Source organism: Diadema antillarum, unplaced genomic scaffold (genome assembly GCF_040938485.1).
Source record: "Diadema antillarum isolate AM-2024a unplaced genomic scaffold, OU_Dant_1.0 scf00000038, whole genome shotgun sequence".
NCBI classification, from domain to species: domain Eukaryota; kingdom Metazoa; phylum Echinodermata; class Echinoidea; order Diadematoida; family Diadematidae; genus Diadema; species Diadema antillarum.
The window spans coordinates 61,595-79,760 of record NW_027270927.1 but is presented as its reverse complement, the minus strand read 5'-3'; the positions used below and the strand labels follow the sequence as shown (position 1 = coordinate 79,760).

Genomic DNA, 18,166 nt, shown 5'->3' with positions numbered 1-18,166 from the left:
GCACCTCTGAATTTGATTGCATATCTTCTGTTGGAGAAAGATGAGATGAAACTGGTTACAGTCATTGAATCTGCACACAATTAGAAAGAATCTTACCAAAATTTGATTAGTATGTGTTGCCAATTTGATAAGATATGAATTTAGCGATCAAAGGCTTTTAAAAATTGTTCACCTGCATAAAACATTCATACATGAATTATGAAGAGCTCAGTGAAAAAAAGAAGACAAGAATTAGCTTTCTTTATGAAATGCTACAATGAATGATATTCAAAGAGTGAGTAGTCACAAGTGCGATTGAACGAAATTTGCACTCGGGTTGAAAGATGAATAGAGTGCCTCTTTCCTTCACTTCATTGCACGAGTAAAGACCATACGCTATTTTTTTGTATACAACACCTCAGACACTGACGGATGTGGTCCACACCGATTCTTGAATTTAAATACAGAATTGGCAACCCTTCTGGTAATAAAGCAATACAGCACCAAACCACAAAGTGTTTTCTAGGTCTTGAGAGGTTTAGTGATCTAGATCGTGAATCTGTAATCCTACTGTGTGTCAAATGTATGTTGTACTGTGGCAGTAATACTTTTGGTCACCTAGTTGCCTGCCATAGAGAGTTCTGATTGCAGCAAACATGTAACATTTATTAGCTGTAGGTCAAACCTGCATCAGTGGGCAACTGAAGTGAGAATACCTTTTTTGGGTTGTATTTATAATAGATGATTTGTGAATGAGTGCATGGTGTCATCATGTTGGGTATCGTGTCCTAAAAATCACTCACTGTTGCAATTAATAGTGTATGACTGTGCCAGTTTTTGCTCATTGCTGAAAGTATTTGGATATGTAAACAAAGAGTTGTACACATGTTTATGCATACTTTGTGCTGCTAGTACTACTTAACACAATGTAAATATCCCAAATTTGTACAAAGTGATGTTTTTGATGAATTTGCAGCAACTGCAGTGTAAGTTAATGAGGTCATGTCAGTATTCTCCAAATGAAGCTCAAACTCCAAAATGCTCTGTTGTCATACATATTACATTTATTCAAACTGGATATAGTATATTTTTGTTAGTACATACATGTATATCATATATTACCCCATGCACTTGGTTGTGGTCTGTCATGTGTAAAGGATTGAAATTTGATGTTTATGTGTAACAAAGTTGTCATAAAAGTTGATTGGGAATCACTACAGTAGACAGAAGTTATGATCCTTTCTCTATAGTCATAAAAATGTGAAGGTCTGTTCATGTCCTATTGGACTTGTGTATTCAGTGTTTCTTTTAAATGTAAAATTGTGCAAACATCTTGCATGTAGAATATTAAGATACTTAAAAGAGTGTGAAAGGCTTTGAGTGACTTTCCACTAAAAGTCTGACTGTCGAGACTTCCAAACCTTTGACATCTTGACATTGTCAGGGGTAATGATATGAATGGTATAAACAATCTGCAGCACAAGCCCACTTATAACAGATGGCTATTTTTCACTGTTTTAAAACAGGGAGGTGGTATTTAAAATTATGGAATGATCTACCCATGAGTGAGACCAGGGCTTCAGTTGCAAGAGATGTTTGTGGTTGTATGTGCATATACAACGATATTGCATAATCTCCCTCTGTTTGTAAGGCAAGCAGCTACAGTTAATGAGTTTAAGACCAGGTTAAAAACACACCTTTGAACAATGCATTCCATGTTTGAATTGTGTATGCCATGATTATCACTTTGTAATGTGCAGTAGAGTATATCATTACAATAGCTGCGCAATATAAATGTCCTTTATCATTATTGTTAGCAATACCATAATTGGTATTACCATAGCAACAAATGTGATCCTCTCTGCTGAGTGTTTCCTATCTGTTACTATAGTAACATCAATTATTGCTACGTACGCACAATACAATTGCAGACCTTGCTATGAAGTAGGTGCCAGGCCATTAAGGTAATGGTATGCTAATTTGATGCAACATGTTCAGAGTTAATTCACTGATGTATAATTTTGAATTCCCAGAGTGACTCTTTTTTTCTTCCAGTGCTCATTTGTTAGCTCCACAGTGGGCTGCAAATGAAGTTTGTTTAATACACAAGGCAGTTAATTAAACATTCTTAACTTGACAAGAACATTGTCTTGAGTGTTGTGTGTTGCAGTGTTATTGCTAATACAATTACAGGTATGTGTGGTATGTACAATGTACTGAGAAAAGTTAAAGGGTGTGTACAGTTCTGGTCGAGGTGAGGATTTAGCTTATAACGTTTTGCGAGAAATTCAGAAACCACTATATAAGATGTCAAAGAGCATGCAATTTAAGGGGTATCTTAAAGGTTATTTGATGAAAATCGGTTTTGAAATGGCCGAGATATCCAAAAACAGGGTGAAACAAAGAGATCCTAATAAAAGGCGTGGCCTGTCGCCTTTTATTATTATCACTTTTTTGGATAACTCACCCATTTGAAAACAAATTTTCCTCAAATAAACGTTGAATCCTTCTTAAGATTACACGCTCTTTCATATTTCAAAAGAGGTTTCTCATTATCTCACTTAGGAATGTTCAAAACATGAATTCCCACCTCAACCAGTACTGTACAGTCCCTTTAAGGGGTTGTGTCACAATCATCAAATTCTTACTAGACATAATTCATTGAATCAAAAAAAAATTTGTTGTTTTTTTGTCCTTTGTTTTCCATCATGTATAGACATCCCTAAACCAGTCTCTACTTCTCTGAGACAAAAGGAGTAGAATGAAAGTAAGGTAGGAGGAAGAGAGGAAGAGAGAGAAAGAGGAGGATAGATTGAAGAGGGAGGAGTAAGGTAGAGAGAGGAGGAGGGGTACAAGGAGAGGGGAAAGGGAAGGAAGGGGAGGTGGGCTAGAAGGAAAGGGGAATAGAATAGGAAAGGAGTAGGAGTTGTGGAAAAGGGAAGAGGGAGAGGAGGAGGTTGGATCAAGGAGAAAGAAGAGAAAGTAGTGGTAGAAAGGAGGGTGAGGGAGGAAGGGTAGGAGGATGATGAGGGACGAGGGGTATGAGGAGGAGGGAGGAGAATGAGGGGGTGGTAGGAGGTGGATTGAGGAGGAAGAGGGCAGAGGTGGGTTAGGAAGAGGAGATGCAGAAGGACAGGGCAGGCAGGAGAAAGTCATGGGAAGAGCTGTAGCAGCCATTGGGGAAACATTTTGCAGATGAAGACCGGTGGGGGGGGGGGGGGGGGGGGGAATATACAAAACATTCCATTTGAGGGGATTGCAGTGCTATTGAGGAGGGTGAAACTTCCCCTAAATAGCATTTCTCAGTGAGGTCTGAGCATTCTGTTGAAGCCTGGCAACCAAAGTCCATCCATTTGATTTTTTTCTGGGGTAGTAAGACCACATACCTTTACTCAAAATTTTTCCAAACCTGATGCATCAATCACTGTCAGGCACTCCACAGATGCGAAGCTAGACCACCTCCTAGATCACATTTCCTTATACCTCACAAATCATAGGAACCCAGGTATCCGCAGTCTGCATGTTTAAATTGTGTGTTTTGAAGCAATGCATGTTATACAAAAATACATGGACTAGATTGTGAGACATAGGCCTATCTTTTTTATCATTTTAGTCATTGCCACTAATGCAAAAATGTTTTCTTACAAGAGAAAATCAAGATTGTGAGACATAGGCCTATCTTTTTTATCATTTTAGTCATTGCCACTAATGCAAAAATGTTTTCTTACAAGAGAAAATCAGACAATATTCTACCTATGGGCATGACATAAGTGAACATGACTACATTGTCATACAATTTATCCAATTCCTGACTCAAACTTATTAAACCCATGTAATTACTGTAGTACAAAGTGTACAGTTGTATGTGATGTGATATTGTACACAAGCCCACAAACTGATAGAAACCTCTCAAAATTTAATACAACCTTCACAGTTGATGTATTACAGACATACAGACTCCATTGAATATCTCATTTGGTAAATTGTATAGAGCTACCTAGAATATATTTCACCCATCACAAGTTGAATGTATTTCAGAGCTTGCTTTCACAGATTTTTGGGAGAGTGTGTATGGAATAAAGAAAATGTTCATCCATTTTAAGTCTATACGTATGTACCAATAAAACACATTTTTGCTGTTTATCATGAAATTACAGAATTTCACTGCACAAGCATTCATGCACATACATTGATACATTACGTGTATTATGCAAAAAAAGGAAGACAGGAAAGCAAAAATTGTACACTGTATCTCTTTATATAAGAATTTAATAATTCACATATTTATACATGGCATGCTCCATGTGCATAACAATAGAAAACATACAATGTACACTGCATCTTAAATTAATCTCACTTTTCTTTCAAATATGCATATTGTGACTGGACAAAAAGACAAATCCTCCGTTTGAGCAGAAATAACGTTACTTTGTATCACTGGCTGAATGATTCAAATCATTTTTCCCCATTACGTATTATAAAATAAATGTATGTAACACAGAATTACATGTACAGCTGTAAAGACATTAGATATTAAGCACCATCATGGAATTCATTTCAAAGGTAGTACATTGGTATAATGTAGCAGAGGTGTACAAAAACTGCTGAACTGATAGCTGAGAAAACACAAATGTTGTCTACAAGGAGAAGGCATTCCCTCATTACATTATGCCCATATGATAATGGCCCCATTGCCCGGCGCCCTAGAAGATGATACAGTTGCTTCGTTGCCATAAATGATCAACTACATGGATCATATACAACTAAAATCTATAACTAAAATGACAAATTTGATGAATGATTCTCCTCCTACTCTTTTATTTTTCCTCGCGCATTTTGACATCAAATTGCTTTTAAATATTTCAAAAAGTTCTTTCATACAAATGTAATTTGGTGATTCTTGTGTCAAAGTATATAAGTGTCGTTGCTACTATAGCAGACTATTTATGGTCATTGCTAGTCTTTTCACACCCTTTAAAGGGTTTTACCTTTTACCAGAATACAGGTCCTCAATCAGTGGAATGGAGAAATGACACACATTAACTTTTTTTTTTTTTAAATTTCTTCATGATCCTGACATCTTTGCAAATCAAAGGTAAACATGATTGCAATAATTTGTACAGATGATTAAAAAAAGAGAAGAAATCTAGCACAAGGATTATCTCTCATTAAAGAACATTTAAAGAGAATTGCATACATGTATAACAGCTTCCCCCATGGCTCAACTGAAGAAAAAAAAATGAATTAGATAAAAGATGCAAGTGGAATGTCAAATTCAGAGAGTTGTTTCAAAAAAGGTTTGTGTCACTGGCAACTGGAATCTTTTGGATTGTCTTCTCTGTAAATCTCCAAAATCACAAGATCCACAATATTCATCGTCCATCAACTCTGAGACAGGGTACTAGATTCATGAAGCTCTAATAGACTAGTTAGGTGTTGCCACCTGGGCCCTGTTTCATAAAGCTGTTCGTAAAGTTACGAACAACACACATCAGAACTGATCGCCAGGCGCTCATAATTCATGCGTAACTTTATGAACAGCTTTATGAAACAACCCCCTGTTCACCTCGGTACCACTTGACCAAAGATGCTTTTAGATATGGATGGTTGCCAATTTGAGATATGTATGGTTGCCAATTTTCTTGGTACGTTTCTTCCCGATTGCTAGCATGTGTTTGTTAGTGTCTTTGCACAACGAAAGTCGTGTAATTCTATACTTCTCACTTTTGATTCCTTCTTCTACAATGCAGAGATGGCACATGGTGTAGTTGTGATACGGCAATATTGTCATACAATGTAGCTAAGACTTAACCAGCACTATGGGAGCCTATCAAAGCACATCTACAGTTTCTTCTTTGGAGATCATTATTTCTATCGGGGCACAAAGAATCACAGTTTGCATGCCTTGTAATCAAATATTTTTCCAATACATATCCGATCTTTAAATCAGAGGATTTTCGAAATTAAGTACTAGTGTTCTTTGAACAAAATCCTCTTTTATCCTTATTAATGCCCATTATATTAATATCTAATTGTCAAGACTCTTTGAAAGCAAGTATGAATTATGTACACATTTATAAGCCAAGCAGAGATTTGCAATGTGCTTGGCAGTTATCAGCACAGTGATTCTATTTAAATTCTGACTTTGAAGCTAACGTGTTTGTGTGATTTTGAGTTACAGTGACTTGAATCACACTGAATGCTTGAAAATGTGTTACTTGTGCTGCTGGAGCAAAGATAGAAATTTGTGATACTGAGAAAAACTCACAAGTTAACAATGAAATTTAAAATTTCCTCTTCTACGCAAATGACTTTGGTTGCTAGGATGGGATCATCTCCCTTTTCATTGCATGTCTCAACATTAACAGTTTTATCAGACTACATCTCCTTGATTATCAAAATAGATCTCTATATCCTTACATATGACTCCTATAAATACCTCATTCAACTATCTATAGATACAAGATCATATTTGCACACCCCTATCATAGTATATTTCAGCAGCATTTTTTTTAGTCAATACAAGAAAATATCTCATACATCCTTTTTGTCTTTACATGAAAACATACACCATGTTGCTTGTGTCTGTACAAAAAAAAAAAAAAACAAGATAAAAGATACAACTCTCTTTACAATTTATGTTAATTTTGGCCAGAGAAGGAGGTCCAAATTACACATATCTTACTCAAAAACCTTTACTGTCAGTCATATCAATGAGATAACAGTCCCAACCATTGCTGAGCTTTGACTTGGCTTTAAATACTGGCAAGTCTGACTGGATATAAGGCCATTAGATTAACACGAACTGTATGTGTCTTTACAGGGTGGTTTCATACACAGTATATTCTATAGTGGATCATTTTGCCTGAGAATGTGATAAGTGATAATTTGCCTGTACCACTTACAACTTGCCATATTCACACATAAACCAAATGTTTGGCATTTGGCTAATATAAGGCTAACTCCTGTACATGGAAATAGAGATAATCTTCATGATGATGGGCCACTCAAAAGTTGATGGTTTTGCTATCAGTAGAAACCAACCGACATAAAACCGGCATTTCTGTGAAGTGTGTCAGTTTATCCTTTCAGTTACTGTATACGCTGTCATTTTTGCGTACAGATATTTTCGCGAATGAGAAGGCCATAGACATTTTCGCGAATGTTGTTTTCGTGAACTGACGCCGACGCTAACATAAATGCACTATTACCCTAGTGCATGGTGACATTTTCATGTGTTGTTAAATTCGCGATCCAACTGAGATTCGCGAAATTCGCGAAAATCAAACCCTCGCGGAAATAACAGCTTATACAGTACTATCAACCAAGACAGGAGCTCTTAGTAATCTGAACAACAGAGTAATGAAGTAGTAATGTCACAGTCTTTTGTTCAAGCATGGTTAGCAATCAGTTGTTGTTTTAACAGACATTTAGCCTACATGAGGCTGTTTAGTACCAGTTTCCATGGCAATGAATGGTTATGATTTCACACTTTGGTTCTCATACAGATCTACTTGACAAGGAATTTCTATGCCTACACTGTAGAAGCACACTTGGGTATCTGTTGTTGCATAAGTGTGACCTTAAGGCTATTAACTTGGATATTTCTTTTAAATCAATCCCTAAATATCCACAAGGAGGGAAAACAGGGAAAGTCACCCATAGACATTCTAAACAGACGAAAAAAAAGAGAAACATACAGAAACCTAACAGACATACTGACCCTGCAGTCAAAGCAATTCATTTGCTCAACTACTATGCCAGGATGCCCACAAACCTAGGTTCGGATACTTATAACTTGTAGTATACGACAAACTTCATGCACTGCAAACCATGTGTCATAGGGTATGAGGAGGGGTTGCTAGTCAACTATCTTACCCCCATTCCCCCTTCCCATTCCAACAGACACACAGACATGCCCACTTTTTGCTCCACTGCTCCCTGACATTCGTTTCAGGCCTGACTTTCTTTGTCCTCTTTTTCTGTCTCCAGATGAAGCAACCCTTTCCACAATTTCCTCTTGAATCTACTAAAACAAACTGTCTATGGGTGGAGACTAATGAAGGTGATCCTCATGATACCTATTGCATAACAAGCTCCTTTACCCATGCTTTGGGTAGGGCTGTGCCATCATCGCACCTCAGCGAGTGTATGCAATTTATGTGGTATAGTCAGGCCAAGTTGTGGTGATAATTAACGCATTGAAAACTATAGTCCAGCATATCATGGCAAAATCAGCTCGTCCTCGACAGGTTAAAGTGCATGCTAGTAATTGGAAATAGTGTGAGTTCTTGAGTGCTACACATGTACACACTGCAAACTCAATGAACGTGACATTGAGTGATTTGACTCAACGACTAAGAACATACAATTATGTGTCACATGGCTTTTACAATGAACAGTTTACAGTCACATTCATCGCACCAACTTGTGCATGCATCCTCCTTAATTACATTGCCAGCAATGTACACTGTATACAAATATTCTTCATGCATAATAACTGCACATGCAGCTAGATGAAGTGGAATACACGATAATACTTTAAAACACAATTAATATGCAGCACTTTGGGACTATAAAAATATATTCAAATGAACCTTGATGATACAGGCTTTCCCAGTTCTGGTGACAAGCAAGCAAACACAGCTAGGCATTGATTAACAGAGCATAAATACTTCATTTCCTGAAAGGGTAACTTTTGAACAATGCAAAGTGAAATTGCTGGTCCAGTTCATTCATTTGTGGCACGTATGCCTTGTCTGCTATCAACAGCATTTGATAAAATCAGCTGTTCCTCTGTATCACAAGACAATCTACCATCATACAGCAATACTTCAGTCTCATCTATCACTAATACAAATTTACTCCATACTGGTGACATTGTCTGCTATTTTCAGGAATTCACAAATCCCATTTGCATAAAACTGACATCATTATCATACGATATCTTAATATGGTTATGAGATGTCACTTAACTAACAAGAGAAAAGTCCACTCTTACAGCTTTTGGTGAGAAAATTTGGGATGAAGCTGCGATAAGCGTGTACTGGGAATAAAACAAAAAAGGAATAATGGGGATAAGCTCAATATCTATGTCTTGCTTTATATATGAGGTAATAGAAATCATAACAACATTTTAAAAGCATAGTTACTGTTGCAAATAAAGGCCAAAGGACATTGGCAAAAGCATAAATTGAAAAGTGACAAAAAGGGGAGAATATCTGAAAATGAAACAATGCTGAAAATGTTGCATAAAGTAAGTTTTGTCAGGAATGAGGCTGTAAAACAAGAGACAAAGAATTCCCTAAAATGATAAAACTTAAAAAGGGAAGAAGAATAGTGTAATTCAAATCATTTGGCAATCTATGTGACATTCACATATGTCCCCAACAATCCCAAAGTCCGTCCCTCACCCCCACCCCAAAAAAGGATAACATTACACATTGTTCACTTTTCTACAAAATATAACAGTAAGTGTAGACCATAGGGCATATCATCATACTTGGAGACTACATCGCGCTAACGCTTAATGTCAAGAGTTGTCATAATTAAGTATGAAGCTCTGCTCTGAGTGACACAAGTTCAAAATACTCATTCATTAAAAGCTGAAAATGAAGGCCAGACAGATGCCACTCCATCACCTGGATGGGCATGACAAAAATACCGTCTCGAAATTCGTTTGCAGCTTGGCGGGGAGCTCTGTGGAATGTCTTTGGGAGAGGATGCATGAAGCCAGAGAGATGAGCTGGATGACCAAGGCAATTGGTGCTAAGTGTTAGCTAGCTGGTGTTTCCTATGCCTCCTCCTCACTAAGCTGTCTCTTGGCAGCATAATGGCTCTTCCTGCATGGGACAGATACACCAGTCAATACACTGAATACGCCAATTCAAACACTACGAAAACACCAGTCAAATAATGAGACAATGTTCAGTCAACTTTTCAGTCACACACTATACACAAAGTCATCAAACACTGGAAACACACTATTCGGACACTGACAACATGTCAAACAGTATGAACATCAGTCAAAGAGTAATAATAAACACATCAGATGAGATGATTGTAGCATCTTTATCAGCTTGATATCTTTAAATCATGTGAAGCAGCATCTCCTTCCTTTTTTCTCCATTTCTTCTCTGATTCAACATGCAAAACAAAACTGAATATTTGGCTCATAAACTGAAATTGTACTGCAGTTCTGTATCAGTGTTTTGGCATAAAGTGTAGACTGAACACTATAATTCTCAATTCTTATAAAAAGTAAGTAGGCAACCATGTCTACATTGATTATCACTAGAGGAGGGCAGTGTTAATCATGCTAATCTCACTGCAACATAACAGCTGAAGGAAATGTATTTTACATATTCAATTCATCATGCATTCCACATCTTCCATCCATATAGAGAGGTCCCTTGACATTGACTAAGTTTGCTGAAGAAGGATAATAAATCGAACTGATGGTATTTTTTGCTCTTCAATATCGTGATACATATTAATGCTGTCAGGTGTAAGTTGGAAGGTCTGAACATGAGACTACACAATACCTGGCCAGAATCCTGTCACACTTTGGACAGTGAGACTCCTTTGAGAAGCAAACCGTATGGTAGCATGCCCAGCAGTCTGTCAGAGAACAGGGCAGAATCATCAAAAGGAATGTTATCACACACTATAGTGTACAACACATCATGTCAGAACACCACTGCTATTACTTATTGCCAAGAACAACTATAAGCATGGAATGACATATTTGTCTGAACCAATACAGTTCAGAATACATGGGACTGAAATAAAGGAAAAGTTTACAGAAGTTTACAATCGCCATTGGAGGTTTACACGTCATTTACTCAGCATGAAAATCATCCCAGCAATAGTTGCGGCGATGTACTCAAAACATGATATACAATGTATTAAAACTTTGAGCACATGAAAGTATTAATGTTTTGCACGAAAAATAGGAAGCTTTGAGAGAAAGCAATGTAATATTTAATATGACTAAATTATCATGCTTATATTCAGCAGAGATTACGATGTAATTGTAAGATATTGATATGCAAGCACTACAGCTGTAATTCAAATTCCTTGAACTCTAGTAGTAAAGTAAAGAGGTACAAATGTACCCAATGTCAAATCTTGTCCACTTGGATTTCAAGTGAAAATTGTCTTCCGTTTAATGCCATAGCTGTCAATTGATCAATTTACGGTCACTGCAATGTCATCAAGAACAGAACAGCTATTACTGTAAAAAGATTAAACACATAGGTGTATATGATTCATCTGCATATTAAAAGAGAGTACAGTTACTTTTACAGTAGATGGAACTATGTTGGTATTGATAACTAACCAAGAACTGACACCTCTACTTGATTGTCACAGCAGAAAAAAAAAGGAAAATGAAGGATTACCTGGGCACTGGTATGTTGTGTTGAGTTGGAATGGAAAGATGATCTGGTCTTTATTGCACAGTTCACAAACAAAGCCCTTAGCCTGGCAGAGCTGGAAATAAACACAGTGAATCATGAGTGAGTGAGTGGATTATTGCTTTAGACATCTGCATTCATTGCCATACTGATGGGGTAGAAGTGGGTTTCATAAATAGTAGGAACAGAGGGGTACAGGTAGGGGTTCACAAAGGGGGCCAGTAGAGCGCAAGTAGGCAACAGGTGGGGGTGTAAAAGAAGGAGAGATGGGATGGTTAATGGGGCCATTTGACATAAGGCAAGATATCTGAAGGACCACTGAAAGAGCATAAAAATTGACAGAACTCTCCACAATCTTTCAGTCAACTTTCAATGATCTGGGAGGTCTTTTGTGATCTCTAATGATGATCTTCCCATAAACTTTCAATGATCTTCGAGGATTTCCGTGATTCCTTATGATTTTTCAGTGAATTCCATGGTCTACATGGTCTCCGAAAAACAATTTTAAACAGTCTTTTGGTAGTCTTTTTTTTAAAATGGTGTTTCAGTGGTCTTTCAGCAATTTTTAGGAATCTCTAACAAGCGCTCAAGGGTCTTACTGGTCTTTCAATTATCTTTTGGCAGTCTCTGAAGAATTGCCACATTTTGTAGAGAAGATCACTGAAAGATTATTAACAGATCACTGAGAGATCACCGAAAAATCAGTCTCTCAGAGATATTGACTGAACTCTTGAAGATTTCACAGAGAACACATGTATGTCAAATGATAAAAATCTCTCCACAGTCTTATTGATTTCTCAATGAATGATCGGCAGTCTTCAAGGTCCTTCAGAGATCTTTTGAGAAATTTGCTCGAAAATTACTTTTTGGTCTTTCAATGATCTTTCAAGGGTTTTTAGAGCCATTGCACATAAACACTATCTTTATCTGTTTTTGGAGACTGCAGAGGGATCTTGCTATAAGGGATCTTGCCAATTTGGGGCCTCTCCAGGGACTAAGTGATGTGGAATGGGGGTAACCGTACCTGACACTGGTTGACATGTGTTACGCCGTCACCCACAAGTTGGCTGAGGATTTTCTCCATGTCACCGCTTCGCACCTGGATAAGGTCACTTAGAGAGAAGAGGTCAGGCTGGCCCATCCAGTGACCGGGCTGCCGGTCAAACTTTGCCTTCAGGCTGGAGAGAGCAAGAGGGGAGCATCACAGATCAAATTCAGAGCTAGAAGGACATTAATTACATTCTGACAAGATGCATTTTGATTTCACCCAGGAGAGTCTGTTCACTTCACCAAATGTCTTCTCATGAATGATGGGAGAAAATTACAAGCTACGGGTACAAAGTATAAACTGAAACTCAGGGAGTGGGAATGTCTTGTCATCAGTCACAGTATAAAGAAGGTCTAACACAATCTTAAATGCTTGAATATGCTTACAATGATCATTTAACAGTCATTGAAGGACATATCTCTCTTGACAGGAGATGATGCATCAGGCATTCACAGAAAGTGGAAGTAGATTCAATCAAGTTTTGCCACATCACTTCTTCTATTCCATGCCAGCTTGAAGAACAATGCATCTAAACTAGAAATCAATGTAGTCTTGGCCAAGTTGCCATTTACTGACAAATCACAGAGAAGTATTATGATATCAAATACATTGCGCTTCCATGGAGTCTTTGCCGACCTAAAAATTCAAATTCAAACAAATTACGGGAAGCATTTAACTCGTATATATCAAAATGATTTTGGCAAAACCATCAGGACCATCACAATTGGGTAGTGGATTAAGAATATTTTCTTGCATGCACACAGGCAATGGGAATTATACAAGAAATTAGTCAAGATGTTTTTTTTCTGAAGTTAATCACAAGTGAAAGAGAGAATGAAACCCAAATATAATGTGGATTGAGTGGATGAAGCAATATCAGCAGAACACATCAGCAAAAGTTGGAGGAAAATCAGACAATGCATTGAAATTTTGGTACCCTCATCCCTGAACGAGAAGACGACAATAGTTTGTGATATAATGTATGGACAAGGGTATAGAGGAAATATAAAGAGAATTCCACAAAATTTCATCTTCTTATGACAAGTGCACTTTAGCTCACCTTGTTACTGAAATATATTACGTGTAATATAATTTCGCCTGCTTCCTGAAAGAGGAAAGTCAAGAGCTTTTTCATGATGATAGAAAAGTGAAAAAGTTGAATTTCTTTTACATTGTTGCCCATGAGTGGTGTCACAAAATATTGACATCTTCAGTGATGGCAACACAGAAAATTTGAAGATTTTAAACTTTTCAACAGATTTCCTGATTTTCCTCAGACTTTGCTGATAAGTGTATTCTACTAATATAATTTCATTCTTTCAGTCTGCATAAAATTATTTGGCCTTCATTCTCATTCAAGTGTCTTATCTTGACCCTGAGCTACTTATATATTCCCAAAATAATAATCCCCAAATAAATCTGATGCACAAACATGACACCGAATAAATGCATGCTTAAGAAATTCTCTTTATGTATATTAAACTCATACTGTTGTACAAAGGATCTGGCAAAGAAAACTTTGCCATTAAACCAATACAGTCTTTACTAGAAAATGCATAGCATATGACAAAACTATACCATTTGACCCAGTGGCAGATCCAGGCATACGGGCACAAGAAATAAAAAAGACAAAATGGAGGGGGGGGGGGGGGGGGGGGGCACCTGCACCCTCTTTGATTTGTAAAGAGCCCCCTTTATGGAATTCCTGGATCCGCCCCCAAGACCAACACCATGCTGGACAATTGTTCACTATTACACACGTGGATGCTATTGACTTGCTGAAAACAAAAATTAGGGCAACACAAGCAACTTATTTTCAAAGGACAGTAATAGTTTTTTGTTGTTGATCATTGCAGGCAATTTACATGCCACAGCACACATGCTCACATGTAGTTCATCTACACATACCACTAGAATGGCCATGTCACAAGTTGTCGGTGTGACTACACTCATATTATTCACAAGCTTTGACAATAACAGTCGTATATATATATCATGAATAAAACCTTCAAGCAACATATTATTACACCTATAGTGTTAAAATGAATACTGTAAATAACTACTGCCTTAAATAACCTTATCTGATAAGGGGTTTCAATACCCTCTCTATACTTTGTAAATGATCATTAAGCTGCTAATCACCTCTTCAGGTATGCTTTACAATCAATTCAGTTTTGATCGTAGATTAGACCTGGACATGCAAAACTCTCAGCAACGCTGAGTGGGATTTTCTCCAAGGTGTTCAAATATGGGCATCATTAACAATCCCATCTCATTAATCTTATATCTCTCGTATGGCAGTGACAGCCAATACGTGGTGGCAGTGGCTGTTGTTGTTGCTGCTGTTTTGTTGCTTTTTACTTATGTTGATGTTGTTGTTGTTGTTTTGGTGTTGGTTTTCCTTATGGCCTTTGTCAAAACTCAATTAATATTCAGCTTCATTCAAACATACGGGTAGGTACATTATCACACACAGACAGGGTCAAAATGATATGCAGGACATTGAACACATCCTAGATAGCGATGCAAAACATGACGAAACACACGTTTTCACACAAGATTTGAATCATAGGTGGTATGCTGACTCACCTGCTACTCTCCATACACAAAGCATTTAAGTACAAAATGCATGGGAGATGAACACAAATATTTGATATCATTAAAACACATTCAGATTGTTTGGGCTTGTTGAGACATCTACAGCCATTCAGTTACTACATGATACTGTCGTGTACACTTAAAATAGAGTAATGTCACAACATAAATTTGCAAAGAAGTACAATAAAACCTTAATCATGGATTTTCATGGGGACCAAGCAGCATAAAAAGACATAATTCTCATCTGCAATGCATGTGATGACTGATGTTTCATTTAAAAAAAAATAAAAAATTGGTAAACACAAACCGGATGCGGTTAAAATAGCACCAGGTCTACTGCTGATTACATCTGTTTAAAAACAATACTTGGTCTGATTCTTATTCTGGACATCAGCATCGATAGTGTTCCCTTAAGTCTAACTTGCTTTTGTATTAGGTTTAGTTCATCATCTGAGGGTTACCTTCAGGGTTACTATGATGACGACTGTACCAGGTCTTGGCACTAACTTTTTTGTCAGATGGCCTGTTTGAGCCACTCAACTCTTTTTACATCTGAAGTTTTGATGGCCCGAAAAAAGATATGTAGCAGCTTGAAATCATAGCAAAGCAGATATAACGATCCATTTTGAACCTTAGTTGCCAGATCGAGCCACCAAATGATAAATTTGGTGGCCGGACATCAATTTTTAGGGTAGGTCCCAGGCTACCACTAAGTCACGCCCTGGCTGGAGGTTTCAAGTAGCAGTGGTCAATACTGAACTGATACTTGGAATCTTATTTACTACATGTTACTGTGAAGTGTATAATGCTGTGAACAAGTATTCACTGAAATAGTTTATAGTGTGATAAGACCATTACAACTGCCATATATTCATATCAACAGGCGGATGTCTCTTCTGAAAACATAAAACCTTTTTTTATGATCTGTTATGACTCCTCATATGTTAGATGGAAACTCTTTTACATATCACAGTTGATTTCAGTCAACCGGGTGAAGTTGAAAAAAAAAATCAGCGAAAGTTTGAGTACAATTAAATGAAAGAATATAAGGTTTTGGAATTTCACATGAATATTTTTTTTTTCCTAATCCAACTCAATAGTGATGTAGCACCATAACAATCTTCTTTCATCAGGTTTTGAACCATGCAAACTCTAGCATAATGTGCTGCCAAGATAATCATTTCTTCCTGAAAAGCTTGGAAGACTTGGTGACCAAAGGGATTGCTTACCTCTCACACAGCCTACAGATCTTCAAGAAGTCCTTGAGGTAGAACAGTTGGGTTCGCAGTTCCTAATAAAGAATAAGAATCATAGTGAAAAATAGTAATTGTACTCTTCCAATGATTACGCTTCCAGAAATTTTGGCTTCACAAAAACATATTTTCGCTATCTACCTACTATGACAAAGGTTACAAAGACACAGAGCACATTGATTTTGTATTTTCACAAATCACAAAGAACACTGAATATCACAACGAAAGTGAAAAAAAAAAGTTGCTGGAAAACTGATTTTCCACAAACCTACTGAAAATGTTCCCTGAAAGCCTTTCACTCTTGGTTCCAACACTTGCCTTCACACACAACTTACAACCTGTCTTTTTACAAAAGTCAAGTTTGTACTAATCTAATATCAAACCTTTGCCTTATCATACTGGTGGTCTTCTAAAACAGACTACACTCTTGAAATGGACTAGAAGATAAGGAGAAGACACCAACCTTAACGACCTGCATCTGTCGCACTCTCCGATACAAGATGGGGTTGATGTCAGCCACGTTAAAGACGGGGTCGGAGAAAATCTTGGACAGCAGCTCCTGCGAGAAGTTGGAGACCGGGTAGCGACTGAAGTCCCACTTGCGTAGGATGCGGCTCGGGATCGGCGAAGAAATGTTGGTGTGGCAACACTGACAGAAATACTTGCCAAGGTACTCACAGTACCTCAATCTCTTCAGGAAACCTGGTTGAGTGAGAGACAAAAATTGGCTTGATTGTCGTGTTGTTTCTGTCTATTTGTTTTTGAGTCCTCTCATTCAGAATGTAAGCTCAACTTTAAATGCTTCTGTAGAAGCATAAATTTTCCTGCAAAAACAAAAACAGGCTATTTGTTGTTGTTTTTTTGGCTTGCTTCCTTGCTTAGTTTACACAATACTACTTTAATTCTACAGAATTAAAAACATACAAACTTCTTCTAATCAGACCAAGTGAAAAAAAAAATCACTCTCATGAAAATTTCCACTTTAACAGTATTCCACAGCTCAACATAGTACAAAGACATACAGACATCCATACTCATCAATCCCTATAAGTAATTAGTATAAGTGAAACTCTCATAAATATCTTGGTACAAAGTTGTTTTTCTAGTATTAAAGTCTGACATAAAAATAATATCCTGTCAGTGTACACATCAGGAGACACACTGTAAAGTGGATAATCATCACTCTTTATGAATGCTAAGCATCATCAGGCTGTAATCATTTATGAACTGCATTTTAAATTTGAAAATATCTGATGACTACTGTGCCCTCAGGAAATCAAATCATGTATTGGAATCCTCTAAAGATGAGTGCACAGTATTCAAAAGAAGGGGAACATAAAAAGATAAATGTAGAATACCATGAGGCTGATCCTATATGCAATGCACAAAGTGATTAGCTGCATACTCTCACTGTACAATAAAGAACACACAATTATTTGAGAAATAGAATTGGGCATGTGAATCTTACCTCTCTCCACTTTCATTCCACACCCGGCACATCGGTAGTTCTGCTTAGCAACCAGCTGCTTGCGTCTGGTGGAGAGTAATTTCATGACATTGACAAGCATTCATGAGACAAAACTTATCCACAAACTGCCCTTGATATCATGATAACTGAAGGTTCAATCAACTGTATGATGATCACGAAATATTTGCCATCAGAGCACATATTTCTCATTGGACTCAAGAAACATTATTTATTTGACTAGATGTGCCGCTATCTCCCCCCCCCCCCCTTACACACACACACACACACACACACACACACCTGCACATACATAAACATACCACCTACTGCTAATCCCAGTAGTTCCAGGTTCCAAGGATGTAGTTTTCTTAAATATGACTGATTTGATTCCATAACTGAATCA

At 37.3% G+C, this 18,166-nt stretch overlaps 1 protein-coding gene across 1 annotated transcript in view; it reads right to left on the bottom strand.

Annotated features, from left to right (window-relative positions):
- Positions 1–9,550: 9,550 nt before the first annotated feature.
- LOC139710538 (run domain Beclin-1-interacting and cysteine-rich domain-containing protein-like) overlaps positions 9,551–18,166 on the bottom strand; it is a 48,741-nt gene continuing 40,125 nt past the window's right edge. The window contains exons 14-20 of the mRNA XM_071622476.1: positions 17,764–17,828; positions 16,759–16,997; positions 16,272–16,333; positions 12,421–12,574; positions 11,382–11,472; positions 10,524–10,599; positions 9,551–9,821 (exon numbers count right to left, since the gene is read on the bottom strand). Coding sequence (XP_071478577.1) covers positions 9,773–9,821; positions 10,524–10,599; positions 11,382–11,472; positions 12,421–12,574; positions 16,272–16,333; positions 16,759–16,997; positions 17,764–17,828 — 736 coding nt within the window. The 3' untranslated portion in view covers positions 9,551–9,772. The remainder of the gene's footprint in view (positions 9,822–10,523; positions 10,600–11,381; positions 11,473–12,420; positions 12,575–16,271; positions 16,334–16,758; positions 16,998–17,763; positions 17,829–18,166) is intronic.